This window comes from Poeciliopsis prolifica, unplaced genomic scaffold, assembly GCF_027474105.1.
Source record: "Poeciliopsis prolifica strain line A6 unplaced genomic scaffold, Auburn_PproV2 SCAFFOLD100, whole genome shotgun sequence".
NCBI lineage: Eukaryota > Metazoa > Chordata > Actinopteri > Cyprinodontiformes > Poeciliidae > Poeciliopsis > Poeciliopsis prolifica.
In genome coordinates this window covers 599,848-615,251 of record NW_026562475.1, presented here as the reverse complement: position 1 = coordinate 615,251, position 15,404 = coordinate 599,848, and the positions used below count along the sequence as shown (strand labels likewise).

Sequence of the window (15,404 nt, the reverse complement as noted above, 5' to 3'; positions counted from 1 at the left end):
CATGTCAGTCTCTCACTTGTGTTATGGGATGGTTTTACACAACACCAAACCTACTGAACACACAATCTCATAAAAAGAAAGGGGAGGAAGGGGGTCAGATCATAATAATAAATATCAAGGGTGGCAGAGGTTGGCTTATTGAACATCAGAAGAAAGATGACTTGCAGCCCATGGAGATCAGCTTTTATTACATTGAGCATTACCTGTTTGCTCAGTTTTTCAGAGAGTGGGCCGCATCGGATCACCTCCAGATCAGAAAAGAATTTACTTCGGACTAATTAAATCTGACCAGTGAATGTATAATCTTTAAAACAGTTTGAACTTTGTCATTTTTATGGAATCTTAAAGATAGCATTTTCAGCACTTTTAGACAGTAGAGGAGTTAAATAAGGATAAAAACACTACACAGTATATGGGCTATTTAAGACTCCACTGGGTTACTTTAAAGTGATCACTTAGAATGAAGTTTATAATTTGTAAGCAATTAACTCTTTAAATATGTTGACAATATTTTTGTCTCGTTCATGTGAATCAACTGGTGACTTCAAGATATTGCTGTATCCTAAAGGTCAGTTACTTTCTTCCAGGTCATATAGTGTGTGATGTGCTAAAATTATGAACTTGATAATATTCTAGGTATATACAACCAATACAAACACATGTCTTGCCTTAGCAGGAGAAACAGCTCATTGTCTTTTACCAAAGAAAAAAAAGAAATTTACAATCACTAAAATCTGAAGCTACTAAATTTCTATGCACATTTTGTTTAGAAGGAAGTTGAGCCTGGTATCTTCTTCAGTGATTTCATGCCATGTCAGTGGTCAGTCAGGACTCACTGATCCTTACATCCTCCACTGACACGCCAGTTATTTTCCAGGAGGGTTCATTGGCTTTAGACCTTCCTGGGTTTTTTTTTTCTTCCGCTCTCTCATTTTTCTATGTCAGAGCACTCTGTCACTGTGTCCATACCAGGTGATCCCCACAAAAACACATTCTCAGGCTTTAAATTCAGGCCTTTTATTAAAAAAAAATCTCCAGTTGGTTCCAAAATGTATTTTTGTATGTATTTGCGCTGTTATTCCTGTGTACCTCTGTGGTTTCTGTGTATTTGTCTTTCTGTGTGGCACTCTGTGAGCATATGGAAGGTGGGTGTGTTTGCAGAGAGCATGGTCCACATTGTTTGTGTCTTCTTGTTTACTCATGCAGTTTTACTTTTTTTTTCCCCTGCATCTCAGATATAATATTTGTGGTAGACTCTCCAGTTAGTCCTGTCTTCCTGTGTGTTTATGTAAGACAGAGGAGAAAGAAAAAGGCAGAATGGACTGAAGAGCAGTTTGGTGCATCAACCTTTTTAGGGATGGCTGTTGAATCTGTCTTTATCCTAGTTTCTACCTATCGGGCTTGTTGTCTGTCTCAATCCAGTAGCGTGATATACTCACGTCTGCATCAAACCAGAAGTTAGGAAAATATGTGCCATATAAGCTGAAGTGAATGTCTTCTCGGAAAAATTGTAATTACTACTCTTTGTTTTTGTTTTAGATTTTATTCAGCAGACTGACACAAAGTACCACATAATTGTGATGTGGAAGATAAAATATGCTTGAGTTTCATCAATCTTACAATTAAAAGTCTGAAAAGTTGTGTGTTTCATCCCCATTTACACCCACCAATAAAGGCAGAACATTCAGAGGTGATCTAATTCTTCAACAACGCCTGTATGTTACGTACCTAAGCATCGGAACAGCATGAAAACTCAATAAAGACCAAAACCGGGATTCGAACTCACAACCTTCTTGCTATAATAGTGCCATCAATGGAGCATCTGTGCAACTCGCACAGTTAAGCTCCACTATTTTATGTTACTTGGTTAAAAAAGGTTGACTGTGTATGGAACTTTGAGTTTTAAATAAATGTTAAACTCTTTTAACAATGTGCAAAAAATCAAACTTTACATCCTCTGAACTGGAGAGAAACAGATGTCTATTTTTCTGATATGATAAAGCTCTGATCAGTGGTGAGTTAGCAATGAAACTGCATATTTGATTTAAAGCAGTGGGAGTAGCTCACTGGCATATCCTCTGGATTTACTGAAATCTTTTAAACAAAAATGTTAATTTGAACAAATGTTAAGGGCACTGCGCTTTCTTTGGAACTACAAAGAATATCAAAATAAATACGAAAAATAAAAAACATTTACAATATTTGCCATGTTTACCTGGAAAAATACAAAATGATGAACCATGAGTACTTTGAACTTGACAACTTCGTAGTGTCTATAAAGTATTCACTAATCAACTGCACTTAAAACAAAAATGTTATGTTGTCGTTCATTTTCATTCACTGAGAGGTGAATGTTTGTCATGAATATTTAGCAACCTTTTGCAGACAACGCTCAGCGGGCGTCAAAATAAAACATTCCACGTCTGGCTGATGCTGTGATCGCTGCCTGGACGGTTTTCTAGAGGTTAAGCTGAAGGTCTCCTGGGCGATTAAAGTCATTTCATTTTGACGTCTACCAGCAAACATTCACTAAACATTGGCAGACAATCTTCGCCAAACCTCAAAATGACCTATATTAATGACTTTAAAGACTAACAAGACAAAATTAATGCTAATAAACCACTTTATTCTGCAATATTAGTACACAAGACACTATCAGCAAAAATGTTCTTTTAAAAATGGATGTGGGACAAAGAATTAATTTTAATGCATATGATTTAATAAGACTAAAATAAATCTAAGAGAATGTCAGCATTTCAAAACATCTAATGTTTCGAAAAACCTCTCAGGAAAAAATGTGACCAGGTTTCTGCTGCTTGTAAAGCAGAAAAACAAATACTAATTACTGTTCATTGAAGCAGAACAAAATCTGCTTCAATAAACTAAAAATAATGTTAGAAATTGACAGAACATCAAGTTCTGTCAATTTCTGCAGAAACAGCCCAGAGACATCAGAATAGAAAAATCCTTCCTCTGATTTTAAAGTTGCCAATGCCTCAGAGAAAAATACACAGGGGAATATTATTCATGTAACACACCTACAAATCCAACTCTGTGTCTGTGTGTGTGTGCACATGTGTGTGTTGACCTTGCTCTCACTCTTATTATGGCAGGATTAACTCACACTGGACAGATGGCAGTGTGGTGCTCCGCCCTCCTACACACACTCATGCTAACACTAACTCAGCGCCGCATGATGTGTACAAGCTGTGGCGTTGTCTCCGGGCACTGCTGGAGGCTTAAATACACACATTCACACACCCGCACGCATGCACACACACGCGCATAGTGAAATGGCAGGATGAAGGCCGTGTCAGCAGATGATGACTCTGATGTCAGAAAGCTCTCTGCTGGTCTTTCTCTTAAAAATTTGTTCTGCTTTTATTTTTCTCTGGTTCTTCTCTTCATTAATCCAAGCAGGTTCGATCTACACAAATTTATTATGGTTTCTCACAGACGTACTTTATTGTCAAGACAACTGAAAGTTTAAAGTATTTTTTATCTGAACTAAATTAAATTTTGAACACTTTGGCAAAACTGATTAAGTTTCAAAATATTTCAGGTTTCCTTTCAAATATGGCCTGTGTGTAACTAAAATACAAGCCCTGACTTGAATTATTGTCTTTAAGCTTGTAATAATCATTTCTTTGAGAATTAATAGATATTGTAAAAAAAAAAAGAAGAAAATACAAGATGTTTTAAATCAATGCCATTGTTGTTAGGCTGTAGTGATTCATTAATTGCAGTCAATGTAGCAATATTCAACAATATTCATATCAAGCAAATATTAGAATTTGTGTGGGTTGAATTTGTTAATTGGATATTATGTGATTAATTGGACGAATTATGATTAATCAATTATTGAAATAAATCTTAACTAATTTAATAATCAAGTAACTGTTAACTGGAGAGTTCAGACTAAAAAAAGACCATTTACTGAAAAAAATAACCCAACATCTTCAGAGTTAATTAAACCAAAACTGTACACGAATAAACACCTTTGTCTGCAAATATGTTTTAGCCTGAACTCTTCAAGTGATAGTGTTATCTTGACCCAGTTCACATTTACTAAAGGAATTCTGTTGTATTGCATTTAGGCAACATTTTTTGTCCTTATTAATGTATTCCTAATGTTGTAAAAAAATGTATTAAAAATCTGTAGAATTTGCCATTTTCTTATCCAATTAATCATCAAAATAACTGATAGAGTAATTGATTAGAAAAATAATCAACAGTTTCAATCCTAGAAATTATGCAACACCAACTATTATATGGTGAATGAGTATTTTCTAGACAAATGGTTGCTTTTAGTATAAGGATTATAAGGTATAGAGAACTTTCTGAAAGAGTCTTTGACATTTGAGGGGAGCTGATAACTATAATGGACTCCAGTATCACAGAGAGGGATTTTCAGTGCTCACAGTATTAATGGCAGATTAATCAGTCAGGAAGTGGACTGCTTTAATCCAAAACTATAATCCCATTTTGGGAATAAAATAAATTTGCTGAATTTCTTAAGGATGAAAGCAGAATATTACTTTAATCCCCAAACTGACCAAAAATTGTGCAGTTTTCACTGTACAGACCTGTGGATGCTTTTTTGTTTTGTTTAGCATACATTGAAGCAAAAAACTCCAACTTTTCAATTTTTCCGTCTTTTTCTTCTTTACTGATTAGAATCTGTTCTTTTCCAGATCTCTGGGTTTTCTGTTGGGAGATAATGACTATGAACATTTGATCAGCTTCGGCTCGCTTTGCTGTTGCCTCCAGCGTTTCTGGCTGCCTGCACTCGGCATTCAGGAGACAAAGTGAGATTAATGCCGAGGGTTCGTTCAAGCTAAACATTCAGAAAATAGATTTACCTACATCTGCTGCAGTGCACAGTGTGCTGCTGAATTCTTCTGTAATATCACTCTGAAAATATTTACTGGTCTGAACTGAGGACAGACTAGCATATTTGCCTGATTATTTCCCTTTGTTTATTAGCTGAAAGACTGCATTCATTCCATCAGCTCAAACCAGTTCTTTTTGGGGGGTGTCAGTGAACCTTGTGGATTTATATGCCTGCCACACTTTTCACATATTAACTGAAAGAAATATTAGAAGTTGCATTCCTGTATCAGTCGGCGATTAAATGAAAAGGCCAGATGGGTCATATGAAATGATGCCACTGTCTTCAATAAGCATATGGTAAAAACGTTTTTATTAGCTAAATGTTCCAAAAACGGTCAAGTTTTCAGGAATAAAACATCTTTTAACACAACTCTTTACATTCATGACTGAAGGAGAACAACAGGAGATATATCAGTGTTTAGTTTTGTGTCCTTGAGGTTCCTGAAAAATAAGCTTTCTAGAGGGAGAAAATAGCAGATGTACCCACACTGGCTGCATTTCCATTGACCATGGAATTGTGCAATTTGACATTTCAAAAATGAATGTGCTGAATGGAAATGCATCATTAAAAAAATATGTAAAATTTTTGCTAAAAAGTTTTGGCTCTAAAATGGGGTGGTTATTTTAGCTGTATCAAAATTAGTTTACATCACAAATCCATAATGGAAACACTTTTTTCACCTTTACAATTTACCAGTAATAAAAAGCAAAAATTTTTGACAAAAAAGTCTGTCTTAATTTTTCCAGTCATGTTTGTAATGTTTCTAACCACCTACTTGTCAAAAACTATTTTTGTACAAACAATAAAAAGCTTGAAAATGAAGACTTGATTGTTGGAGAAGTGTTTAATAGCACCGCTGTTCTTAGACTTTAGGAGAACTCAGAGCATTTAAGAAGCGTTCAGTGTTAACGCACACTAACAGGCCACTGTGCAGACACCAGGACAAAAGCATGTCTGTTGTATTGACTGTCACTCAGCCTACAGCTGTTATCTGTTGTCTGCCTCTATCCAAACAATCACAGACTAAAAAAAAATGAAAAAGAGGGAAAAAATCGATGCAATCCTCCCGAGAGAAAAGCTCAGACTGAAGAGCTGCCATGACTTCCTGCATGTTTGTGCAGAGCAGACTGTAAGTGAGGTGACAAGGTAACCTCTTCCACCCTGGAGGATGTGAGGGGTGAATAAGGCTACAGACAGAGAAAGCGTGAGGACAGGATTTAATTGTCAGAGCTGTTCCTCGGGTAGAGAGAAAGTCCAACATTTCTTCCTATAGCAGTAGCAGGTTTTCTAACAAGAGGAAAAGCTTAACTGGAAGTAAACACCTTGTGTTTGTGAGATACAGAAGCACCAACCAGACTGGTCAGGAAAAGATTAAACAACCAGCAATTTTTTTGCTTAAAAATTACACTCGTTGTGTGAGAAATGATAGCAGTGCATTTAGAAAAAATAGATATATGGATCGGTCAGTATCAGTCTTGATACTGAAAAACAATCTACAATGGGTATCAGTGACAATGTCCCTGATCGGTAAGGTCAAATCTATTCAGTCTAATTCTGTGCTTTGTCTCTGAGCGACATCATTATTTATTTTCCATTATATTCAGATTTCCTAATTGCACTTTCTGCATCATTTGAAGGAAAGTTTGCTGCAGGTTAATTAATTACATAATTAACCTGGTCAAACAAGTACACCTGGTCTACTTCTGATTTCATTGACTTGACAAATTAAAGTTGTTTCAACATATTTGATAGAGCTTGTGAAGCTGTTGGTGGATTTAAGTACTATGCTGGTGCAGAGTTACCAAATTTGTAATTCAGTACATTCATGTCTTGTTTGGTTTTATTTTTTGTTTTTTTTAAAGATTCATCTTAAGTCAATTCAGCTGTTTCTTTGTATCAGATCAGCATTGGCCAACACTTAACCTCAGATATTGGTGTCAGAAACGAAAAAAATTGTTTAACATTATCATACTCCAAAAAATGAGAAAATGGTTATGTTATGAAAACAACAATCCAGTTGTACAAGCAGTGTACAACTGCACCAGCAGCGAGAAGCATGCAGTGGATAACCAATATAAAAAACAATTTGTGTTGAACAGAAAGCAACTGGATCTCTTCTTTTCACCTACTACCATACTCTCCAACTAAATCATGTTAAGGGTTGGTGAACAAAATTCTCATCATCAACCAAAACAGAACAATGTTTTCATCTGTCTACAGAATGTTTTTTCGTATGACTTTTTCTAGATTGGGACATTTCACAGATGTCTAGCCAATTGCTTGGCTTAACATTAGTGTCTTCTTATCATAAATAACTGTAGAACCTCTGATCACTCGGAAGCTGATCATGAACTGAATGTTTCCCATAATCTTCAGTCTATTCAAGAAATAGTTTTCTATTATCTTCAACGTGTTTCTGATGTGGTTTACCATTTTAAACCATCTGAAATCACTATAGCTCAGCAGCCAATCAATTTAAGAATTTCTTTACATGTCTTCCAGCCTCTAATCAACATTTTTTATTTGAGTAACTATGGTCTGCTGAGAAATGTCTGGACGGACCCATTTTATTCAGATCTTTAGACAGGGAAGCACCTTCACCAGCACATACAATGTTTTCTGCCATCGACCCTACACAGAATGAAAAGTCTGTTATTAACTTCTACATTCTGCTTTCCATTTCACCCATATAATTCTCCCTGCAAACATCCATCCATCACTCCATTCTTCTGTCCACCTATCATCTATTATTCCTTTATATATTACTCCCTTCTTTTATCTAGCCATCCATTTCACCAGCTATCAACCCATCCATTCCTCCTTACACATCTCATCCATCTGATGATCTATCAGTCCATCCACTGTTACTTAGTAAATCCAACAAGCCAATAAATTGTTCCTCAAACCTTCCTTCATTGTTTCCTTGATTTCTTTGTTCCTTTCTTCTTGTTTTCTTCCTTTGTTTTGTCTTAAAATGTTCAATAATTCAAGGCTGAGCACTAAAATCATCTGGCGTCCGTATTGGTATTAACTATGAAGTTTTGTATTTAGACTTCAAAATCACCCAGAAATGATTGAGGAATGTGAAAAAGTATGGAATTTCAACATGGACAAATGTGTTATGTTATGCAACATGAAATAAACACAGTTTGTGTTTACCAAAATCTGAAAGTAAAACATGACATACTGTGGAAAATGTCATAAAAATACTCTGAATACAAAATGTATTCATTTACCATCCAGTAAATTGAAGTCAAATTGGTGACTAAATCTTTGATGTTTAGAGTCCTGTCAATCTTTCAGTCTCTGACAAACATTGTCATTTTTAATGCATGTCCCGCCTACTTGTGCTCATTGACTAAGAGTAAGTGCTGCTTTCATGCACAGACTGTCATGGAGTGGTGGTGTTTGCGGTGGTGAGGCAGCACGCTGGAGACCCAGGTAAGTGAACGGTGGTGTAATTTAATAACAAAATAGTCCACAAAAACACAGTCAATAAACGGAGTCCGCGGCCAGGCAGCACGGCTGAGCGGAAGCCAGGGCTCACGCCGGTAGCAACTGGTCTTACAGGCGGAAAACCAAAACAAGCAACTACAATCTGACAACAATACGACGACAACGACAAGGACCCGACGAGGAACAAAGGACACAGGAGGGACTAAATACACTGAGGGTAATCAAGGGAACGAGACACACCTGGGAACAATCAAGGGGAAGACAGGACAACGAGGAGACTCAGGACACAGAAACTCGGAATAAAAACACAGAAAAAACACAGAACCTGACACAGACAATGGCTTACCAACATGCAATTTAAATAGTAATAACGTATTAAGGGTGATGACTGTGCATTGAGGCGTTACACATCATATCTCTGTGGGAGTAATACTCTATTGGTATATCGACCCCTTTATTGTCACTTATTCAGTGTCTTGCCACTCTTACTGATATTATTTTACACATTAACATCAGCTCTAAAATCCAGAAAATTTTAGAAACAATTTAGATACAAAACACCAAAGTAATGATTACATAAAAGATGAGAGCAGAACTTTTAAAGTCTACAAAGTGAGGCATGAGGACTTACTTGAATCTTCCCTGGCAGTGCTGACACTGATCCCCGACCCAGCCGTGGTCACACAAGCAGCTCCCATTGACACACTTCCCTGAAAAACAGCTCTTATCGCAGGGCGCTGACAAAGCCCCGGCGTGGAGCACCAGATGAAGCAGCACCAGTAATCCCAGATATGTTTTCCACAGCCCAGATGATGAGCTGGTCCAGGCGGGTAGATGTTTACATCCAGCGGGATCCATGATGATGGGAGCGTCCTGAGCTCCGCACAGGCTTTCCTGGAGCTGATCCGCGGTGATCAGCAGTGAGGCGGGTCAGTTCAGATAACCCTACCTGTAACCCCGACAAAGAAGGAGCCTGGAGATAACGATTACCTGCGGGCTGTCAGAACATGCTGAGCGGCGTGGGTTAAAGCCCGGGGAGGAACGACAATAAACTTTGATGAAAACAGTTAGAAAACACTACTGATGCGTCTCCACCTGGAACAATTCGTTCCGAGCAGCAAATAATACAAGAAAATTCCTTTTCTGCATTTTTAAGTCTTCCAGAAAACTTCAGCTGCGGCGTCAGGAAGTAAACACACAGCCTTGGAAAGATGAAGAGCTCTTTGCGTTGGAAATGAACATCCAAGCGAGATCTCATCGCCCTGCGCTGCAACTCCTCTGCTAACAAAGACTTGGGCTCCGATCTGCGGTGGATGGACGCGACAGCCGCGGCTGCTGCTGCCGTCCGGAACTTCGCCTCGCTCCGTTGTGTTATAGCTCCACAGCTGGGGTCGGGATGGGGGTTGGGGGGCCCTGCACAAAACCCCCATAGCGAGCTTTAGCAGTACCGTCACGGCACGCGGTTAAAGGGGCAGGTCCCTTTTAAGGAGGCAGAGACAAAGCTGGTGACAAACGCCTGCAGCGGCATCACTGGTCTGGGTTCACACACCTGAAGCACTGACAGATCGCAGAGGTGATAAAGAGTCACATAGTTAGATGATTCACTAAATCATGCTGCTAAAGCCAGATGCTTGGTCCAAAAGGTGTTGAACATCCAAAATTAAGATGTATGGAAATGTACTATTCGATTAAATGTTTAGGTAAAAGTGAAAAAAAAGAAAAGAAATGAATGGCAGATGTTAAAAAAGAAACATAATTTGGAATATACAAAATTAAAACATGAAAACAAATATATTTGTTGGACATCAACATGACTTGATAATATGGATTGTAAAAAGTAATCTGGTAATTGTTTTTTAAATGCTTGGGTTTGTCCAATCTGGACTTCTTAATTTTATAAAGTAAAGAATAAATAGTAAAAGAAAAAAAAAGAAAAAATACATATTATTGTCATAATGATTTATGAAGGTAATTCTGAAATATTTTATTGAAACATAAAGTATTGGACTATATTTCTCAAGTTCATTCAAAAGTTAAAGAGTTTTCCTAGAGATTGTCTAAACTACAGATTGTCTAAACAAGAACAAACTCTAAATTTCCCTTTGTACCAGACCTTACGATTCTTAAAATTTACATTAAGCATTCACTAAAAGTCCTGCTTATGCTTACAGATATATGTAACCCAAAAGTTACTTTAAATACACCTGATAATAGCAAAAGGCAGCTAATTTAATTTACTTCTCTGACCAGCACCAATGCTATATATCTAAAAAGAAGTTGGGCCGGATCAAAAGACTCTAAATTCTCGGGAACCAAGGTGTGAACAACAACAAAGAAGTGAACAAAGTGTCAACAAAAAGAGTAAAATTTAATAATAAAAACAATTGTGGATCCATATATACAATTGCAACAAAATGGCATGCGTTTTTATTAAAACAGAAAATAAAATAAATAACAGTTGTTTCAATGTATTCAGTTTTTGTCCAATCTCTTCCAATGTGTCAGTCGATCCTCAGTATTTCAAGGATAGTGACCAGTCGGGTCACTATCTACCATATCACTGGATTCTCTGGGCTGAGGCTCGCCATCCAAATTCAGAAGAAGCGGGTCTTGAAGTCTCTGGGCACTCCAGGTCAAACGTGCACCGTAATAAAAAATAAAAAAAAACTGACCTGGAACAAGGCCAAAGCAAAACATCTCAGAATACAAGATGCCAATATCAATCAAACTTATGTATCAATAAATTGTTATAATGTAGAGATCTTCCATCATTGCTCAAGTTTTTCTTTTCAAGTTGTACAAAAATCATCAGTTTATCAGAATACAATGTTACTTACACATCAGTAAAACTAAAGACATTAGCTTAATATGTGGTAAAGAAAAATAATATAATAAAATAGGCTAATAATAATAATAATAATAATAATAATAATAATAATAATAATAATGAATATTTCAATCTAAAAGTGCCAGTACAGCTTCAACACTATAAATTTCTTGTAATACCAACGAAAAAACACATGACTGAAATAGAACCGTTGAACTATTAGGACATATACTCAAAGAAAAATAAATACAACTACACAGAAAAATATAATTTACATAATAATAATAATACAACAGCTTACTATGCAACTTTATTTTTATTAAATTTTGTCAGATATTACGTGTTTTTGCCAATTTTCAACCACTCATCAACGCTCTGAGTGTCTGACGCTAACGGGGATTTTTTTTCCCAGTCGCAGCTGCTGTCATAGAAACTTTCAGAGATAAAAATAAAACAAAACGAATTTACTATTTTCAATTATATATTTTGAGAAACTATACCAATATTGTTTTTTCTTACCGTTTGTCCAGATTTTATAAGCTTTTTCAGCTGTGAGTTCTCAACCGCGTCTGACGCGTTCTGAGCAGAATCACAGCGCGGTAGTGAAAGGGGCGGGACAATCAACCCCATTGGCTGATGTAATATCAGACCGCGCCAGCCATTGGTTGCCCAATCCATCAGGAAAACAATCACTAAAGGCCTACTTCACAGCTTTTTAAAGATTTTTAGCACTTTTTGATATATTTTTCTGAGTAAAACAAAACACAAAATCTATTTATACTTTCCAATCTTGTGAAAAAAAAAGACATCAAATTAACATCATTAACTTTCTCTTGTGTTTTTAACACAAGTGAAATTTACAGAATTTGATGCTAAAATCTTGTGGGCAACAGGACAGGTGAGAGCATAACATAATACACACCGTGGTAATAAAAGAAACAAGGGACGGCTCTGGTGAACACAACAGGCTAGAATCAACAATAATCAAGGGGGAGCTGGATTAAGTTGTAAAACAATATAAAATGTTTTAAGCATCTCACAGAGGACCGTTTAATCAATTGTCTTGAAAATGGAAAAAGAGTATGATAACTGCAAACCTATGAAAATATGTCACCTAACCTGACTTAATCAGAGAAGCAACCAAGAAGTCTACAACTCTGGATGAGCAGCAGAGATTCCTCACAGCAACAGCAGGATAATCTTTTAATAGGACAACTGTGGCGGAATGGCAAGAAGAAAGTTATTGGTGAACTCAAGTCACAATATATGATATTTTCAAGCAGACAGAATCTACATGGAACAAAGAATGATCAAGCACAAGGAATACACAGTTCAAATTTACATAAACAACAATTTACACACTCTGGTCTCTGGTGTTGTGAAAACCATGAGCTGGATTGCAACAAATATCTTATGGTTCAACTGAAGAGTAGCTCCACATAAAGGCAGATCACAAAAACCGAGAAATACTGAAATACCATAGATCCAATAATGCCAGTATGACAGGGTCAACTGAAACTTACCTGATAAAGAGGTACATAAAAACACATCATGAAACCTACAATTGAAGACATAAAAGAATGGTTCATATCAAAGCATGTAGATGTGTGAGAATGGTCCAGTCAAAGTCCTGACCTAATCCTATTAAAAGAACTCATAATTTAAGCAGCCAAGTTTAAGCAGCTTCACAATTATGCATCACTTTATGTTGTAATTTGTGGCCCAAATACAACAAAATCTATAGGGATTTACTTTAGCAAGGCCCTGCACTTTAGTTCTTCCTGCCTCTCCCCTAGATTTATTTCACCAAATCAGAAATGGCTGCTTGATGTTCATTGTGATTCTGCATTATCAAAACACAGCATGCGTTTAAGCATGCTGTCATTTCTCCAGGAAACAGCTGCTTTTGTTCAATAGCAGGTATTTTTTCTTTTCTCCACTGGGATTTGCAGCTCTGGTTCCTTTACTTCACATCGCACCTTGCAGATGCTGACACACACTTCTTTCCTCACCCTATAATTTACACCAACACCAGAAACCAACTGCTTGCCACCATTTAGGGGAGAGCATTTATTAAACATCTTGTGATGCAAACGCTGATCCAGGTCCTGAGATAAATGACAAGGCTCAGGAACATCAACAACATCAATTTTTTGCAAAGATAGTGACCCCTGCTATCAAAGGTGTTAAAATAGACGGACTTTGCAATGATATTCCACCTTTCTCTGGTTGGCGTAGAAGTAGTGTTTTGACTGGAATGAAACAAAAGGGGACATTTCTTTATAAATAATTTCACGCCAGAGAAACGCCTCATAAACACACGGCACCACCCTCACGTGGCCTGCATTAAAGCTCCGATGGACAACGGTCGGTATTAAACCTCACAGTTAGCCTGCGGAAAATTGCTTTGGCTTGTTATTCCTGCTGCTGGAGTTGAATCCTATCACAGATCGTTTTTAACCTCCCCTCAAGGATCGGCTATTGATTGGCTTACACAAAGGACCTGCTGTGAGAAAAATGAAGAAAAAAAAAGCACAAATAAACAAACATTGATTTTTGTCAGTTTGCTAATGGCGCCAGGGGTGAGTGAGTGGGGATTATGAGGAGAAGTCTGGGCCTTGCTAAATTTTTATATCCTGGTCACTATCCTAGCTTAGAGCTGTTTGACATTTATCAAAAAACTGACTGAATTAGACCAGAGAGCAACGAGTAAACAAAAGGAATAAAGAGGGTTCAAATGAGAGATGAATTACAAGGTCACTGGGAAAGGGTAATCAATCTTAAATGGTGTTTGGCGACACCTGGTGGTTACTGCTGCTAATGCAGGAACCAAAAACAATCTCTATTCAAAAATAAGCTTTAGAATAAGATGTTGCCATAAGTGTCCAAAATTCGATTTGGCAGTGTTTTGATATTGTTTTATTTTTAATCTTGTCACTGTATTTGAGTCTGTGTTTTTGTTTGTGATGATTTTTAATATTATAAAGTATTGAAAAGCAGGCCAATTTATTATGTTATATTAATGTTTAGTCAATGTTGATGTAAAGTTTACTGTCTGACAAGAAAGTTAACTCATCTCACTGTAACCAAATCAACCTAATGGTAAAGTTGACTTATTGATTGGTTTATTGATTGACTCAGGGATGCGTTAAATTTTTTAAGCTTCTCCAAAAGAAAAAAGTAGCATAAGTAGCATACACTATTTTTCTATTTTAAAAAGGGTATACATATATATATATATAAATATATACATATACATAGTCTTACATCTATGTAAGTACTTTTTTTGTAGTGTATATGAAGCATAGGTAACAGAAAGGTAACAAACATTTTAAGTATATACAGTCATATGAAAAAGTTTGGGCACCCCCATTAATCTTAATTATTTTTATTTCTAAATATTTGGGTGTTTGCAACAGCTATCTCAGTTTGATATATCTAATAACTGATGTACACAGTTACATTTCAGTACTGAAATGAAGTTTATTGTACTAATAGAAAATGGGTAATATGCAAAAAAACAAAATTTGACAGGTGCAAAAATTTGGGTACCCTTATCATTTAATTGATTTGAATACTCCTAACTACTTTTCACTAACTTACTGAAACACAAAAATGGTTTGGCAACCTCATTAAGCTTTGAACTTCATAGCCAGGTGTATCCAATAATGAGAAAAGGTATTTAAGGTGGCCGATTGCAAGTTGTTCTCCAACCTGGATCCTATGAAGAGTGGCATCATGGGCACATCAAAACAACTCTCATGATCTGAAAACAAAGATTGTTCAACACAGTTGTTTAGCGGAAGGATACAAAAAGTTATCTCAGAGATTTAAACTGTCAGTTTCCACTGTGAGGAACATAGTAAGGAAATGGAAGACCACAGGGACAGTACATGTTAAACCAGAAGTGGCAGGCCAAGAAAAATATCAGAGAGGCAGAGAAGAAGAATGGTGAGAACTGAGAAGGACAACCTACAGACCACCTCCAAAGACCTGCAGCATCATCTTGCTGCAGATGGTGTCACTGTGCATCATTCAACAATTCAGCGCACTTTGCACAAGGAGAAGCTGTATGGGAGAGTGATGCGATGGAAGCCTTTTCTGCAAGCATGCCACAAACTGAGTCGCTTGAGGTCTGCAAAAGCACATTTGGACAAGCCAGCTTCATTTTGGAATAAGGTCCTGTGGACTGATGAAACAAAGATTGAGTTGTTTGGTGTTGAAATA

At 36.8% G+C, this 15,404-nt stretch overlaps 1 protein-coding gene across 1 annotated transcript in view; it reads right to left on the bottom strand.

Annotated features, from left to right (window-relative positions):
* LOC129353959 (attractin-like protein 1) overlaps window positions 1-9,786 on the bottom strand; it is a 245,616-nt gene extending 235,830 nt beyond the window's left edge. Inside the window, exon 1 of the mRNA XM_055023407.1 lies at window positions 8,982-9,786. Within this exon, the coding sequence (XP_054879382.1) occupies window positions 8,982-9,208 (227 nt within the window). The 5' untranslated portion in view covers window positions 9,209-9,786. The remainder of the gene's footprint in view (window positions 1-8,981) is intronic.
* Window positions 9,787-15,404: the final 5,618 nt, after the last annotated feature.